Here is a 17,334-nt window from a genome sequence, read left to right on the forward strand (position 1 = left end):
TGTGCCCAAAGATTTTCTTGGAGATCTCCACCGTCTGGTTGAACGTATAGTCCTTGCAGCAGCTTCGGTAGAATGTAATTCAGGTAACCGCTGCGCGCGTTGTCGGCGATCTGTTTAAGTCTGGAGTCATACAACTACAGTCATGTGGCCGACGCGGCAACTGCCGCGGAAGCTTAGGAAGGGCTGGAGAACGCCAGTTCTGCGGTTCCTTCCGAAGTGCATACTGCCGTTCTACGCATAATTGTCCCATGAAATTTTTGGTCGATTCTGGCTTTTTGCAATTTTTAGGTTTAGTTTGACGTTTACTTTTCGAAAAACACATACAATCTAGTACTTTGTTCGGAAACTCATAAAAAACAACACCAAGTCTGTTTGTCTCTTCGTTGTACTTTACGCATAATTGTCCCACCAAGTATTTTCTTTCACGAAATTATCAGTTTTACGAAGTATTGTGTCTTGTTTACCTATTGTATAGCAAGAGGATTACAATTAAGAGTAATAAACTGCTAACTGGGGCGATCAGGGACATATGGGGTGAATAGGGATAATTATGAATTATGCGTAGAAACACAAAAAACGGTCGAAAATTTTCAATCGCGTTTTTCTCAGTTGCACTTTTTTGAATATGGGACAATTATGCACGCAGAAAAATGTTTTGTAGAATCAGCCTGTACGAGGTTTGAATCAACAAAATTTATTTTTTGTTGAATATAATCAACGCCGATTTTGTTTTGAAACAAAGTGATTTTCTCAATTCCACAAAAGTCTTTTGTTGTTTTGAAAAAGCTGCTTTGACGTTTAGCGTTGATTCAACAAAAATCATTATTTTCAAATCAAGAAAAAGTTTTGTTCATTCAAATATGCCTTATTTTTCTGCGTGTGCGCAGAACCACACCATATACAGCTTAACTCGGCAGGGTTTACTCGGATCATTTTGCGGTCTTGGACAAAGTTCTGGAGTTTTTTTTGAAAAGGTCCTATAAACCAAATTTTCTTTTTTTGCTATTTGGGTGTTTTTGAATACCCCTGACTTAAGGCGGTTCTTAAAACACCCAAAAAGCAAAAATTGAAAATTTTGTTTATTGGACCTTTTCAAAAAAACTCCAGTGTTGTTTGTCATAATTTAACATAAGAATCTCACACTTGACAATGATTCGACACATTTAACGCCACCTTTTGGTAAAATTTTGAAATTTTGGCACTTCTTAAAAAAAAATAATGGCCCAGCAAGAAGTTACCGGGGAAGATCTCTTTACCCTGCAAGAGTTCTTTGCTCTCGCAGGGGAGATGATGACGCGGTTTCGGACCTGCCGTAACAAGGCGGATCAATTCCTGGCCCTTGGGGAGCTGATGATCAAGCACATTTATAAAGGATGAAAAACTGTGATCTAGTTTTATGCTTTCTCTATTTCTATCCCCTTTCCCTTGCAATTTTAGTAAGTTTTTTTTATATTTTTTTTTCTTACTCTTGGTGACACCTTTATTTACAAACAATAACTGTTCCAACATGGGTTGTGATATAACACACAGCTGTAAGGAACTCCAAAACTCTGTTATGTACCTCAAAAGAACTTATTGTATCTTGATTATTCACCAATAAAACCGAATTGAATTGAATTGAATAAAAAAAATGGGATTTTTTCATACAAACTTCAACGATAAAATGCCACCCTTATCCCTTCACCGATTTCACTCAAAATTTTCACAGTTACTTATTATAACCTAAAGAATCGAGCCGATTTTCCAAAATTTTCATTTTTTTTGTCACCCTAGTGTGGATGGAGCATCGCACAGTTCGGCCAGATTCAACTTGTCTCCAAGGCAGGAGGATCGAAGAAACCGAAGAATTGGAAGGTTGGACATTTTGCTGCGAATTGTCCGAAAAAAGTGACCACGAAGGGACGGAAACCCCAGTGGCTGTGCTGTATCTGTGCTGTGGGTGACGTGATGTCCAAGGAGTGGTATTTTGCCACCACTCATATGGCTAGGTCGAAGCAAAAGTTTACGGATGAGGTACCGATAAACCACAAAGTTGGAACAGCTAACAACAGCAACATGATGGCCGTTGCGAAGGGTTCCGTTGTCCTGAACTCACGTGAAGGCGAGGTGCTGAAGATCCCAGACCTTGCAACGAACTTGTTGGTAAGTGCCATTTGCGGCAACAAGGTGGTCTTCACGGCGAACCGATGTGAAGTCTGGTCGATGGACGGTGATATGGTGATCACTGGCGTCGAGAACGATGGGCTGTATCGATTGGAGGGACCAAAGAGATCGTTTCTGGTGAGCAAGTTGGAGCTTTGGCACAAGCTTCTCGGCCATTTGAACGTTGGGAGTTTGCAGAAACTTAAGCGGTTGGCGGACGGTATCAGCTCAAGTGACACGGCCGGATCTAGCATTTGCAGTCAACATGGGGAGCCAGTTCGCTTCCAACTCTGGAAAGAAACACTGGGACGCGGTCAAATGGAAGGGGACTGCTAATAAGAAGCTGGAATATCCATCCTCCATGCCGAAGGTCAAACTGCTGACCTCTTGCTTGTTACGGCGTTAGACCCACAGTAATTAACTTCAGAGTTCTTGAATGACCCAGGACATCCAATAATCCAATAACTGTAGCCTTCCACACTTACTGAAGCCGTTTGACTAGGATTGTTTAGGCGGGACCGAAAGTCTTAATATGAATCACATCTTTTTGACGCGATTCCGTTAAGCTGGCTTATCCTGAAGCACAAAATCTCTACGCTAATGTTCCGCTCAGGATTACTATACGCTGTTAAGTTAATGTGTAATGTATTTCAGCAATTAATTATACCTACTTAATTTTTACGTCTGTAATTGGAAAATGCTTATTATATATTTTTATAATTAACCATGGCCATTTCAATTAAAACCATATTTTGTTGGTACATGAATTGAGAAATATTTCCTCGTTTTTCCTATAAGAACCCCATCCCCTTCGTTCGAATGCATGCAGTCCTTTACAACTACAACATCTACCGGCAATCACAGTATCACAAACACTTCCAACCCATCATAGCTGGAAGCAACATGATAAGTGACTACCTACAACCACTGCTGCACTGGTGTACGTTCAACGATGAAGAAACCGCTTCAATAGCCAACGACGACGCGGGGAGATCAACAATGTATTAAAACGTGTTTCGGGGGGAGACTCTTCATCTGGCGCGCGCTCTTCTTCTAGCAGTGAGAAAGCGGGAGATCTCGGTGCCTTTAATCTCTCGACTCTTCTGGTCCTCCGCAAACAGCATCATCTTCTTCGGCGAATGTAGTCCCCGATCACTCGCTCCACTCGACTCACTTGGAATCAATCGCTCGAGACGTGCGCACACGCGGTAGTTCGGAACTCCAGTTGTGTGTGGTGTCATTACGAAAGGAAGAAAACTATTGTGATCTAATCGCAGTCAATCAGTAGTGCCATAGCCGAAGCAGACAGACTAGTCGTAGACATGAGTGCTGTGAAGAACGTCCTGGTGATTGGGGGCGGAGGTCGCGAACACGCCATCTGCTGGAAGTTGGCCAAGAGTCCCAAGGTGGGAACTGTGTTTGCGCTGCCCGGCAGTCCGGGCATCCAGCAGCTGGACAAGGTTACCCTGGTCGGCGATGTCAGCGTGAAGAACTTTGATGTTAGTATGAATAGGGTTTGAGCGATCGAGTACGCGATCGTGCTTTTATTGCTGAGCTGGGCGATGATTATCGCTGCCGGTAGTAATACGCTTGAAGTTTGTTCTGTTTTTCGTCAACGCAGGCCATAGTGAGTTGGTGCAAGAGCAACGCGATCCACCTTGTAGCGGTGGGGCCGGAAGATCCGTTGGCCGAAGGTCTTGGCGATGCACTGCAGGCGGCCGGTATCAAGTGTTTCGGGCCTGGTCGAAAGGGTGCCCAGATCGAGGCGGACAAGAACTGGTCCAAGGACTTTATGCACCGGCATGGTATCCCGACGGCCCGTTACTCGAGCTTCACCAAAGCAGAGGAAGCTAAGGCGTTCATCAACAGGTTGGTAGCGTTGCGTGATCGTAAGGGTGCGATCTTCTAACGATTGTTTCTTTACAGTGCCTCGTATGAAGCCCTGGTAGTGAAGGCCAGCGGTCTTGCCGCTGGCAAGGGGGTGATCGTGGCTGAGAACGAGGCGCAGGCTTGTGCTGCGGTCGACGAGATCCTCGGGGACAAGAAATTCGGCTCCGCTGGTGACGTGGTCGTGGTCGAGGAGAAGCTCTCCGGTGAAGAGGTGTCCGTGCTGGCTTTTGTAGACTCCAAGACCGTTCGGGTGATGCTTCCAGCTCAGGATCACAAGCGGCTTCAGAACGAGGATCGCGGCCCAAACACCGGCGGAATGGGCGCGTACTGTCCGTGTCCGATCATCAAGCCCCAACAGCTGGAGGTTGTTATCCGCGAGGTTCTGCAGCGAGCCGTCGACGGACTGCGCAAGGAAGGCATCAAATACAACGGTCAGTAACTGTGTGTAGTACAGCGACGTAGAGATAAGGGCTGTTGATCGAGCCGCGTCGAGGTCTCGGGGTCAAGTATTGAATTCGATCGATCGTAAACAAGCGTCACTGTTGCCAATATCGTCTCGAGTAAACTCTCGTTTTCCCTGCACTGATAAGCTCCTTCTTTCCCTTTTTCGTAATCACAACAGGCGTCCTGTACGCGGGAATGATGCTGACCCCCAGCGGACCGAAGACCCTCGAGTTCAACTGCCGCTTCGGCGATCCGGAAACGCAGGTCATTCTGCCGCTGCTGGAGAGCGATCTGTTTGAGGTTATGGACGCTACCTGCGACGACAAGCTGGACGGCGTGCAGCTGCGGTTCCGCGAGGGAACTAGCGCTGTCGGGGTGGTGATGGCCAGCAAGGGTTACCCGGAAACTTCGACCAAGGGTTGCGTCATCAATGGTTTGTAATGTGTGGAGCGAGTTGAGGTGATCTGTTAGTAACTCTAAACTTTGCAGGTCTTGAGACGGTCGCCAAGCGACAAGATCACCTGGTATTCCACAGTGGAGTCGCCAAGAACGCCGCCGGTGAGTTCGTGACCAACGGAGGTCGCGTCCTCATCAACGTGGTGCTGCAGCCGAATCTCCGTACGGCGGCTGCCCTCGCCACGGCAGCCTGCTCCGACGTAAAGTTTGACGGATCCCAGCATCGTACCGACATCGCCCAGAAGGCTTTCAAACAGTAATACCATAAGATCATTCTTGTATTAACCAAACACACCAACTCCACACATGTGATCGGCTCGTGAACAAAGTTCCAATAAACAATGCGTTTGACAACCCCCAAAATCCGGAATCGCTCATTGATCTGACCCGCGATCGACTGGAAAGTCACATTTTGATCTTTTCTCTCTGCCCCAAACAGCGTAAACCTGTCGTACAAGGCCAGTGGAGTGGACATTGACGCCGGCGATGCCTTGGTGCAGCGTATCAAACCGCTGGCCAGGGGAACCAACCGGTCTGGAGTGCTTGGAGGACTCGGTGGATTCGGAGGGCTGTTTCGCTTGAATGATGTAGGTGATCCTCGAATCAGTAACGTGATCACTGATTAACTCGTTCTACTTTCAGGTTACTTATACGAACGCCGCCGGGAAAAACGTCCGCTACCAGGATCCGGTGCTGGTGCAGGGAACCGACGGAGTCGGCACCAAGCTCAAGATCGCCGAAGCTGTCAACCACTGGGACTCGATCGGGATCGATCTGGTGGCAATGTGCGTGAACGATGTGCTGTGTGCCGGAGCTGAACCGCTGGCGTTCCTGGACTACATTGCCTGCGGCAGGCTGGACGTCCCGACGGCCGCCATGATCGTCAAGGGTATCTCGGAGGGTTGTCGGGAGTCCAAGTGTGCCCTGCTTGGTGGGGAGACCGCCGAGATGCCGTCGATGTACAAAGCCGGCAAGTACGATCTGGCGGGTTACTGCGTAGGAGTTGTGGAACATGACGCGATACTGCCGAGGATCGATGACATAGCGGAGGGGGATCTGGTCATCGGGCTGCCTTCCAGTGGAGTTCACAGCAACGGGTTCAGCTTGGTCAACAAGATTCTGGAGGTTCACGGACAGAAACTGACCGACGTTGCTCCGTTCAGCGAGCTTGGCTACAGCTTCGGGATGGAACTGCTAACGCCGACGAACCTCTACATCCAGTCGGTACTACCGGTTCTTCGGAAGGGTCACGTAAAGGCGTTAGCTCACATAACGGGAGGTGGCTTGGTAGAGAACATTCCACGAGTTCTACCGAAGAATCTCTCGGTGGAGATCAACGCAAGCAGCTTCCAGATTTTACCCGTCTTTGGATGGCTTGCAGCCGCCGGTAACGTCCCCGACTCGGAAATGCTACGAACCTTCAACTGTGGTATCGGGATGGTTTTGATCGTTCCGGCAGGAGACAAGTCCTGGGAATCGCTGAAAGCCCACGGAGGATGCCAAATCGGACGCGTAACGAAGCGGAAAACCACCACAAGTCCGCAGGTCGTTGTTAACAACTTTACCGCAGCTATTACAAAAGCATCGGCGCCCTTCGAGTCCTTCAGATCCAAAGCCTCGATCTCGTACAAGGACAGTGGCGTAGACATAACGGCCGGTGACGACTTGGTAGCGAAAATCAAACCTCTCGCAAAGGCGACAACCCGAAAGGGCTGCATCGGAGGGCTGGGCGGATTCGGGGGTCTGTTCCGACTGAAGGAAGCGGGATCGTACAAGGATCCCGTACTCGTGCTGGGAACCGACGGCGTTGGAACCAAGCTGAAGATCGCCCAGCAAATCAACGCCCACGGAACGATCGGAATCGACCTGGTAGCGATGTGCGTCAACGACATCCTGTGCAATGGGGCAGATCCGCTGAGCTTCCTGGATTACTACGCCTGCGGTCATCTGAACGTGGACGTGGCCGCGGATGTGGTGTCTGGGATCGCCAACGGTTGCTCGCAGAGTGGAAGCGCACTGGTGGGAGGTGAAACCGCGGAAATGCCGGGAATGTACGCGCGGGGAAGTTACGACCTGGCCGGATTCTCGCTCGGAGTTGTGGAACACGATGAAATGCTCCCACGAACAAGTACAGTCGTTGAGGGGGATGTAGTGATTGGACTTCCGTCGTCCGGCGTTCACAGCAACGGTTTCAGCTTGGTGCACAAGGTGCTGGAACATGCTGGAGTTACGTACGGCGACGCGGCGCCTTTCAGTGCGACTGGGAAGACTTTTGGTCAGGAATTGCTGGAACCGACGAAGATCTACGTCAAAGATGTACTGCCGTTGCTAAAGCAGAACCTGATCAAGGCGTTGGCCCACATCACCGGTGGTGGTCTAACGGAGAACATTCCAAGAATACTTCCCAACGGGCTCGGTGTTGAGATTGACGCCCAGAACTTCCACGTCAGTCCAATCTTTGGATGGCTCTCCAAAGCTGGCAACATTGCCGAACAGGAAATGCTGCGGACGTTCAACTGTGGCCTCGGGATGACGCTGATCGTCGCTAAGCAGAATGCACAAACCGTACTCGGAGAACTTCGTTCCGCCGGAGCAACCCTAATCGGAAGTGTCGTCAAGCACGCACCAAAAGCTCCGCGAGTCAATGTACTCAACTTCCCAGCAACCCTAGCAAAGTCCCAACTGACTTGCTCCCTCCCCAAGAAGCGCATCGCCGTGCTCATTTCCGGCTCCGGATCGAACCTGCAGGCGCTGATCGACGCCACCCGGAGTACCGCGTTCGGCATTCGCGGCGAGATTGTGTTCGTCCTGTCCAACAAGAACGGCGTGTACGGTCTGGAGCGTGCGACCAACGCCGGGATCCGCTCCAAAGTGATTCTGCACAAAGAATTCCCCACCCGTGAGCAGTTTGACGCGGCCATGTCCGACGAGCTGGAACGGCAGCAGATCGACCTGATCTGCCTGGCAGGCTTCATGCGAATTCTCTCCGAGGGATTCGTCCGCCGCTGGAAGGGACGCCTGATCAACATCCACCCGGCACTGCTCCCGAAGCACAAGGGAGTTCACGCCCCGCGGCAGGCCCTCGAAGCCGGCGATACCGAGTCGGGCTGTACGGTGCACTACGTGGACGAAGGCGTCGATACGGGGGCGATCATTTTGCAGGAAAGTGTGCCCATACTGGCGAACGACACGGAAGAAACGCTAACGGAGAGAATCCATCGGGCGGAGCATGCGACCTTCCCGAGGGCGCTTCGACTGGTGGCGAACGGGTTGGTTAGTCTCGGAGCGGATGGGAAGGTGTTGTGGCATTAGAGGGGACGATATTTGGAGGTAACCTTTATGACAAAGTATGAATTATGATGCTAATAAAATACTTTACGAACATAGTGACTTTATCATGTAAAGATGTGTATTTGTTTTCTTTGTCGGTATGTAGTACCTTGTGCCATTAACGGCGCCCACCATGTCAGAGGGCAGATAAGCAGTTTTTCACTTGTTAGAACCAAGGACATTTCTGGAGCAACACAACCAAGACAGTACAATGCAAGTTTTGTTAAATAGTAACCTGTTGTCAGGGTTGTAAAAATATCAAACGTTCAGTTCGCAGCAACTACAATTATCACAACCGAAATCTCCTCTCTAAACTTTCACTGCCCTTCTTTCCGTCGCAGAATGTCAATAACGAAATAATGCCGGTCTCTATCTCATGTTTACACAATCCTCCCTATTTTTCTCTCTCTCATTCCCGCATTCTTAATCATTCTCCCTCAACAGAATGTAGCCGCAGAAGCTGCCACAAAACAAATTTCGCCAAGGCAGTTTAACGAGACGTAATACGTGGTCGGTTCCCAATCCCTCTCTCGCGTTCTTTCTTTAAAAAAAATACAAAGAATCTTGGGCGAGTATTCGTGAACGATGAAAAGAGTAGGGGTGATTGAAAAAGAATGCTCATGCTAGCAATCATGAGATATAAGAAGATTACTCACAAGCTATAGTGACGGTCGGTATACCTTCTGATATTTTGGTGCAGGAATCATCAATTGTCTCGGAATTTGACAAATAGTTCTAGCTGTCAAAATGTTTAGGCGCTATTTTCAAATTTTGCACCAGATTTTTTCCAACTTTTCTTGAATTTTGTAATCTTTTAAATTGGTTCCTAAACTAGGTCCTAAAATGAAGCTTATTTTTCTGAGTACAATGACCCTTTGTTTTTAAATCAAGTAAAAATTAATAATTTCGCGGCCCTTCTTGACAGAAAAGGTCCAACTTGACAGCTCATTTCAAGGGGACCATAGTTGGTCAATCAAAAGAATGTTGTCTTATATTTTTTTTTGCATTAAGGATACACAGCAACCAAGGAAGTTGAACTTACGGACCCAATCCTGGAATAATTTGACTATAAAAATCGAAATTTTTTGTTGTAAACCTTTATGGAAATAGTATAGCTTAGGGGATGAATAAAAAATTAAATCGATAGTTCCCGTAGTTTTGAAGATACTAAAATATCTGTAACAAAAATCTGCGTGCAAAAGCTCTGGTTGATGTGCACCGTTAAAATTTAAAAAAAAAATGATCAGAAATGGTTTTTAATCGTGTGTTTTTTACCACCGTTGAACTCAAAAATTTACAAATGGCTTTAGGACCCTATTGTCTATTGATTCATTATGTCCAACGAAGCCGGTTTCTAAAATTGGTTTCTCCATGCATTTTTTTTTTTTTTTTAAATGTCTTAGTAATTTTTTACGTTAATAAATCGACTTTTCTATGTATATTTCCTTCGACAAAGTCGGGCTTATGATTAGCCCGAGGCAAATATTTAAAAAAGTTTTTGTCCCTCGGCCCTGGTCGAGGTCAAGGGGGAGGGGCAAAAAAATAAAAAAATATAAAAATTTAAATAACAAGCCATACCCAAACATGCTAAAAACGATTTTAAACGCAGGAGAATGTATTTTAATTTGATTTCAGCTAGTTGCCCTTGAATTTTCATTGAAATTTTGAAGTTTATTGTAAAAATATTTTTTTTGCCCCCTGATTTTTCGGGCCAATTTTGAAAGGGGGGGGGGGGGGGGGGGGGTGACAAAAACTTTTAAAAATATTTGTACCAGCCTTAGAACTTTTCTCGAGAAATAGTTACACAAAAAAAAATGATACCGGAGTATTTTTTTATTTGATTGTTTGGAAAAGATCTGAAAAATTATTAAACAACTTTCAAAAACATTTTAGATAATTATTTTTTAATATATAAAATCTACCGTTTTCAATTTATAGGAATTTTAAAGTGATTTTTCTCGAAAATTGTTCAGTTCGGTAATTTCGGACCTGGCCGCGAAGAGAGGTGTGTGAGACTACACGAACCACTTACGGCATAATTCCTCGGGCTCCGTAGGTCAACCATAAGCTACCCCAGGTTGTCTGTGCAAGACGCATTGGGGGTAGAAAGCGGATAGGTGTTTTTGGGGGTTGTTAATGGACCTATCGAAAATTGGCCAAGTTCCGACGTCGGAACGACGTCATTGTCATAAGTTAGCGACTTCGCGCACGAGAAAATTTAAAAAAGAAGTATTTTCTCTAAAAAGCCTCCTTCGTGACAAGAGATCCTTAAGGAATTGAAGGATCTTTACTCTTACTTAAGGATCTCTAGTGTGAGCCAATCCCGCAAAATTCCCACCAATCGCAAGATTCCCCCTCATGTGGTAAATGCATTACAGCTCTTGACGTTGACACATCTTTGACGAATCTTGGGCGATAGCTGTTATATAAGAAGTCATTATAAAAAGGGAACCGTTTCAGAATCCGTCCGGTGAAGACCATAACCTGTAAGCGGTGCTTGTTACAATGAAATTCCTTGTACTTTTAAGTATTTTCGTCAAGCTGGTAGCCTCTCGTGAGTATTCTGTTTTTGTGTGTTTGAGTTCTTTGAATTGATTTTTTTTTTAGAAATCAGCTTCAAGTCATGTACCTTCAACGAAATTTGTGTATCCATTCAAGACTGCCCCACGTACCAAGGTTACAGCAGTCTTCCGTTCCGAAATTGGCCTCAAGACGTCCAGAAGCTGGCCAAAAGTAATCTGTGCAACAATGAAATGATCAACCGGACTCCGGTGCTCAGCGTCTGTTGTCCTTCGCCGTTGAACTCTCGAAGGTGCGGCATAAAGACCGACGATCGGATAGTAGCCAAGGGAACCGTGGCGAACGTGTTCGAGTTCCCGTGGATGGTGCTGCTGTACAGCCGGACGGAAAGGTTCGTGTGCGGTGGCACGCTGGTCAGTGCCCGATACGTCCTGACGGCAGGTCACTGCGTCAACTCGGAGGAATCCAAAATGTGAGTAACGACTCTCTTGGGGCGCTTCAAGGACTTATCATCAACTCCACTCCTTCTTCCAGCATCTCCGTTAGGGTAGGGGAAAACGACATAACCCAGCCAATTGACTGCAACGTGGTTGACGGCGAGCCGGACTGTGCTCCTGCACCGCAGGACATCAACGTGGAGCAGATCATTCGACATCCGGGTCGCTCAAAGAAGAACGATATCGCGTTGCTACGACTGGAACGTCCCGCAGTTCTTGGAGACAGTGAGTACCAACGAGTATACAAAGCAGAGACCAAATAAACTAACCAACCCCCTTTCAACCCCCCAGGTGTCATCCCGATCTGCCTCCCAAATGGATCCCCCGAGCAGCGCATCGTGGATTCCTCCTTCCTTGTAGTGTCCGGCTGGGGTCTGACCGAAAATGGGACGTCCTTCGATGTGCTCCGCTATGCGCGGGTCCCCCCGGTAAGCCTCGAAGACTGTGGCATTAAGTTGCGAGGTCTGGATGCGACGCTGCGGCTAGATCAGAGCCAAATTTGTGCCGGCGGAGTTGACCAGATTGACAATTGTGCCGGTGACTCGGGAGGGCCGCTGCAGATCATCTCGAACCAATCCTCGCGGTATATCCAGTACGGGGTGGTTTCGTACGGGCTGAAGAGCTGTGGCGTGCAGGACGAGCCCGGGGTGTACACCAATGTTGTGTACTATATGAAGTGGATCTTCCAGAATGTTTTGGAATGAATGACTGATTAGTAAGAGAAATAATTATTATTTTTATCGCTTATCATCGGAGTTCCGTAACATTGGTCCAGTGGCTTTTTTCGAGGATTTTTATTTTCCCGTATAATCTTAGGTAACTCTGAGCAACTTTTGTGTTACGGAAAACTATACTTCTCTTGTTTTCATTCATTTTTGATTTTATTTTTCTTGTTGGGTTTTATTGGTAGTTTTAGGTTAGTTAGTTAGTTGTCTTTATTAACGAGCCTTTCAGTTTTAAACGCTGGTTCGGCTTGGTGGCAGTGTTAGGTCTATTCTATTCTCCAATAACTATCTTTTGTAGATATGTTTGCTATTTTCATATTTTTTCACATTTTTGGATATAAACTTTAGCCTTTGTTTTGAAGTCGCAAAAAATTGTGACTGCATACCTACTAGGGTGGTCCAAATCCGGACTTTTTTGGGCCTACCCCCTGAAATCAATGATTGACCCATCACTAGGCTAAATTCCAAATTTGAGCTCATTCTGACCACGGGAACCCCTCCCTCCAATCGTTTAAAGTTTGTATGGGAAAAATCGTCAAAATGTATGGAGAAAAGCAACTGTTTTACTTTTTTACCTGTGGAAGGCGCCATAATTATCCGATTCTTACCATTTCTCAAAAGTAGATCCTTCATTAAATTTAGAACAACTGTCCCGAAGACACCATATTTTTAGGATTTTTTTCCCGCGAAGTTATTAGCGCCCAAAACTGACCCTTTTTGCGCGGCCAGCTGTAAGGGGCTACCTAACAAGGATGTTTATTTCCAATTCGTACACGCACGTGCTCTCTCTCAGGTTCAAACTCTCTCACGAGCTTGCTCGCCTGCCTGCCTGCCTGTTTGCCTATAAGCGCGCGTTGTTTCTCTGCTTGGACTTTTGTCGTCGTCGTCGTCGTTTTCGTTTGCCGTCCGCTGCGCTGTGTTCCTGCATGTTTATTAAAATTTTGAACTAAAATACCAGGTTTGTTTTGAGATATAAAATTTAATGTAATATGTGATCAACAATAGATATCATATTATAAGAGCGTGTGAGAGAGAATACAAATTTGATGAATTAGTTCATCCATGAATCGCATACTCAGAGGACCTTTCATCAGGCAATCGTTATTCGCTCGAAGTGATTTTTTTCAACCTTGGTTCTGATCCAAACCTAATTGCAAACGTTTTGGATTTTAATTTATCTGCTTTTGTTACAAGAAATACCATGCAGTTTTTTTTAGATAAAAAGGAAGGAATTTTCTTTAGATTTTTTTTTTTTTAACTGAATCCAAATGAGTACCTTAAAGGAAGGCCGCAACTGCAAGATCTGAAGGTAGTTAACGATTGTGCAGAAAGAGATGTTTCCTGAATCGAAAAATTTAAAGGTAAACTGACAAAAAATTGTAAACAGTTGCAATATTTGTTGCAGGTGGTCTAAGAACACAGAAAGAAATTTCCAGGAAGAATAAAAAAATAATTTTAGAGAGTATGAATGAAAATTTGCAGCAATAATTGTAAAATTGCCTTGATTTGTTCTGATTTGTACTAAAGTATATTTTTGTTAAAGCAAACTACCTAAACGAACAACATTTGTATTACCTGAAGATTTTTTTTTAAATAATTGAATCATTATCATGTTTCATTAGCATATACGAAAAACTGCGTGTAATGCTTGGAAAAACAAACAAACCCTGTTCTCATGACATTTGCTGTATTTTTTTAATTGAGCCTAAGCTGTCTTTTCTTTAAACTTTTTTTTCAGCGCAGTTTTATTTATTTTTGACATAATTTAAGAATTTATATGCCAAATATATCTCAAAACAATCCTGCTATTTAGGTTGAAAATTATAATAAACATGCCAGAAACGCAGCGCAGCGGTTGACAAACGAAAACGACGACGACGACGACAAAAGTCCAAGCAGAGAAACAACGCGCGCTTGTAGGCAAACAGGCAGGCAGGCAGGCGAGCAAGCTCGTGAGAGAGTTTGAACCTGAGAGAGAGCACGTGCGTGTACGAATTGGAAATAAACATCGTTGTTAGGTAGCCCCTTACAGCTGGCCGCGCAAAAAGGGTCAGTTTTGGGCGCTAATAACTTCGCGAGAAAAATCTTAAAAATATAGTGTCTTCGGGAAAGTTGTTCTAAATTTAATGAAGGTTCTACATTTGAGAAATGGTAAGAATCGGATAACTATGGCGCCTTCCACAGGTAAAAAAGTAAAACAGTTGCTTTTCTCCATACATTTTGACGATTTTTCCCATACAAACTTTAAGCGATTGGAGGGAGGGGTTCCCGTGGTCAGAATTAGCTCAAATTTGGAATTTAGCCTAGTGATGGGTCAATCTTTGATTTCAGGGGGTAGTCCCAAAAAAGTCCGGATTTGGACCACCCTAATACCTACTTATTTTGACTTGAAATGAAGTGGATATTAACAACAACATACAAACATACAAATAGATCACAGAGGGGTCTAGCTCATTTCCCCGAATGCCATTTCCCCTATTTGGCCACATCCTCGAATACCTCTTTGCCTAATCAGCCACATCCCCGAATGCCATTTCCCCGAAAATCATTTCCCCTAATTGGCCACATCCCCGAATACCACTTTGCCTAATCAGCCACATCCCCGAATGCCATTTCCCTGAATATCATTTCCCCTAATCGGCTATATCCCCGATTGCCATTTCCCCTAATCGGCCATTCCTCCGAATGCCATTTCCCCGACACTTACGCCAATTTCCGTTTATTTAAATTTAAATTTTCCCAAATTTTCATAACCCCTATTCATCATTTTCGCCAAAGCCTTTTTGCATTTTTATTTTCTTTCTCAATTTTTCCGAACAAACAGCTTTTTCGGGTATGCTGTTGATTAAATGTTATAAATTGGGTAGTAAAGCTCTTTGTCAATTTTTATGAAGAACGGTAAGAAACACGATTAAAAACCATTTCTGATAACTTTTTTTTTTCATTTTTATGCACAAGACAAGACAATTTTTTTTCGATTGATCAACTATGGTCCCGTTGGAACAAGCTATCAAGTAGGAGCTTTTCTGCCAAGAAGGAATGGAATTAAACATCCATTTTAAATACTTTGCGGTCGTTCAAAGGTCAACCTAGAAAAATAAGCTTTATCGTTGTGAACAATAGGGGAGTGTGGGGTAATTTGGACACCCTAAGGAAATTGCTCTGTTACGGGCTGTATGGATATTTTAAAGGAATGTGGATGACACCAGAGGATAATAGAGACCATATTTGATGGAAAAATGTCATTCATTTCGATAAATTTTGATGAAAAACCCATTTTTATCGCAAAAGTTTAAAGGTGTCCAAATTACCCCCACATTTTTGTGTGGGGGTAATATGAACACCCCTATGGGGTAATTTGGACATGCCTTTTGGGGTAATTTGGACATGCTTTGTGGGGTAATATGGACATACCTTGTGGGGTAATATGAACACCTTTTGTGGGGTAATTTGGACACATGTTGAAGAATAAGTTTAACATTTGATTTTTTGAGCATGTTTTTTATCCTTCAACCTGGTTTTGTAATTGCTTTATATTTTGAAGTGTTTCTCATAATATTTCATCAAAGGTTTAAGTAATGATTTTGTGATAGAACTATAATTCAATAGGAAGATAACAAATAGTTCAGTGTAGTATACATAATTTAATCATTAATAATGAAATGATTTAAACATTGATTCTGGATCAGGCACACTATACTTGTTTTTAGTGATTAAGGTATCGTTTATGTTTATATAAATCAATCTTTATATAGAATTTATTAGCCTGAAAATATCATATTTTCTTTTAATTTTACATTCTTTAGCCCTTCAAATTTAAATATTATTGTAAACCAGCATAGAAATTAGAAATGTCAAAGAAATTAATTAAAAGCAATCAACATTAGAGTCTTGTTGAACGCCAAATGTAGAGTAATCAGATTTTCATCAATTCGAATATTGGAATAAAATTATCTTAATTAAAAAATAGGGATTTGTGAAAGTTTTTTTTGATTGTTTGACTTATTAATCCCTCTAAATTTACCTAAATCCCTTTAAAAACTCATCCAACCAAGTTACTTTTTTGTTGCCTGACAGGTAGACTTTCAGGTATGTCCAAATTACCCCACAAGCCATGTCCAAATTACCCCCATAGCATATTTTATCATAAATTGCGATTTTTGATGATAAAAATGGATAAAATGCACAATTTTTATACGTACGTATCTCAGGCATCGTCCAAGCATCCCCCTTAAACAAAAAATGTCCACTTTTTTGCCATATAACTCCTGCAAAACCTTATTTCCTAACCTTCAAATATTAGAATTTAAGGCAGTGCCAACCGGCCTTTGGAAACTTTTACATATCATACTAAAACTACTTAACCTATTCCAACTTTTTTGGTTTGTCCATACTCCTAGGCCATTACTAGTACTAGCCTTATCACTTAAATTGCCGTTTTCACTTTATATCCGAAGAAAACGTGATTTTTAAAGGGGTGTCCAAATTACCCCCACTGTCCATATTACCCCAAACTCCCCTAATATCACAAATTTAAGCTTAACTTCAGGACCCAATTACAGTCCAGACTCGATTATCCGAAGTTCAATTATCCGAAGGTTTGTATGGGACTTTGGATACAGTCATCCCTCATATTCGGAACAGCTTACAGATCGACCAATGTTCACAAAATCATGGAAAATCGATAATTGAACATAATGATTTGCTTTTTCCTTCATGTGAAAGCTTTTTCTTGCGATCTTTAGATTGATGTATAGACCGGCTGTACATTTTTACTTGAAATCCACAAATTCGGAACACTTTTTTCTTACGACGTAAACAAACTTTTTTTTCTCTCCAGGAGTACCGTAAACCGGTGTGACTTTGATAGGATTTCAATTTGTTTTTGGAATATTTTCCAACAGGTAAGGTTTTTCTGAAGCTTATTATTTTTAAAACGTGTACTGAGGTAGGCCACACAAATTCCATGCACTTTTATGGAATTTTTTTTTCAATGGTGTTTAAAAAAATAGTTACGTTAAAAATCTTAGTTTAAATTCCGGGGTGACTTTGATAGTAATAGTTTTTCTTGTTAAAATCATATTTAAGATGATCAAACTTTATTTGTACGTTAAATGTACCATCACTAAAGTAGCTGATACAGTTTTTAAGATAAAAAAAATCAATGTTTATATTTAGTTAACTAAGTTTATAAGCTTTTAAACAAAGTACATATGAATTTAAGGTAAAATTGTTAAAAGGTCGGAATTTTGCCTGAAATTTGTTAAAACTAGTTTTGATTATAACATTATCGATTCATATGGCATTTTATACTGAAATCGAAGCAAGAA

The 17,334-nt window shown here is 43.6% G+C and overlaps 3 protein-coding genes across 3 annotated transcripts in view; 2 read left to right on the forward strand and 1 right to left on the reverse strand.

The window, feature by feature from the left end:
* LOC120428101 (uncharacterized) overlaps positions 1 to 17,334 on the reverse strand; it is a 581,627-nt gene that overhangs the window by 336,566 nt on the left and 227,727 nt on the right. The gene's annotated exons all lie outside the window — the stretch shown is intronic.
* Positions 2,941 to 8,336, forward strand: LOC120427835 (trifunctional purine biosynthetic protein adenosine-3). The gene is made up of 7 exons (XM_039592759.2): positions 2,941 to 3,641; positions 3,764 to 4,011; positions 4,069 to 4,463; positions 4,655 to 4,909; positions 4,966 to 5,188; positions 5,372 to 5,519; positions 5,575 to 8,336. Exons 1-7 carry the CDS (start codon positions 3,465 to 3,467, stop codon positions 8,242 to 8,244), a joined length of 4,116 nt encoding a protein of 1,371 aa, XP_039448693.1. The 5' UTR covers positions 2,941 to 3,464; the 3' UTR covers positions 8,245 to 8,336.
* LOC120428177 (CLIP domain-containing serine protease HP8-like) lies at positions 10,535 to 15,282 on the forward strand. The gene is made up of 4 exons (XM_039593158.2): positions 10,535 to 10,816; positions 10,870 to 11,254; positions 11,317 to 11,504; positions 11,571 to 15,282. The coding sequence occupies exons 1-4, from the start codon at positions 10,768 to 10,770 to the stop codon at positions 11,981 to 11,983; spliced, it is 1,035 nt and encodes a 344-aa protein (XP_039449092.1). The 5' UTR covers positions 10,535 to 10,767; the 3' UTR covers positions 11,984 to 15,282.

This window comes from Culex pipiens, chromosome 2, assembly GCF_016801865.2.
Source record: "Culex pipiens pallens isolate TS chromosome 2, TS_CPP_V2, whole genome shotgun sequence".
Classification (NCBI taxonomy): Eukaryota; Metazoa; Arthropoda; class Insecta; order Diptera; family Culicidae; genus Culex; species Culex pipiens.

Bases quoted from the DNA above. Each gene is read 5' to 3' on its own strand.
- LOC120427835 (XM_039592759.2), top strand. From the start codon at position 3,465: ATGAGTGCTGTGAAGAACGTCCTGGTGATTGGGGGCGGAGGTCGCGAA. The intron at 4,012-4,068 runs GTTGGTAGCGTT...GTTTCTTTACAG, and splicing joins GCTAAGGCGTTCATCAACAG to TGCCTCGTATGAAGCCCTGG. The intron at 5,520-5,574 runs GTAGGTGATCCT...TTCTACTTTCAG, and splicing joins GGCTGTTTCGCTTGAATGAT to GTTACTTATACGAACGCCGC.
- LOC120428177 (XM_039593158.2), top strand. From the start codon at position 10,768: ATGAAATTCCTTGTACTTTTAAGTATTTTCGTCAAGCTGGTAGCCTCT. The intron at 10,817-10,869 runs GTGAGTATTCTG...TTTTTTTTTTAG, and splicing joins CGTCAAGCTGGTAGCCTCTC to AAATCAGCTTCAAGTCATGT. The intron at 11,505-11,570 runs GTGAGTACCAAC...TCAACCCCCCAG, and splicing joins TCCCGCAGTTCTTGGAGACA to GTGTCATCCCGATCTGCCTC.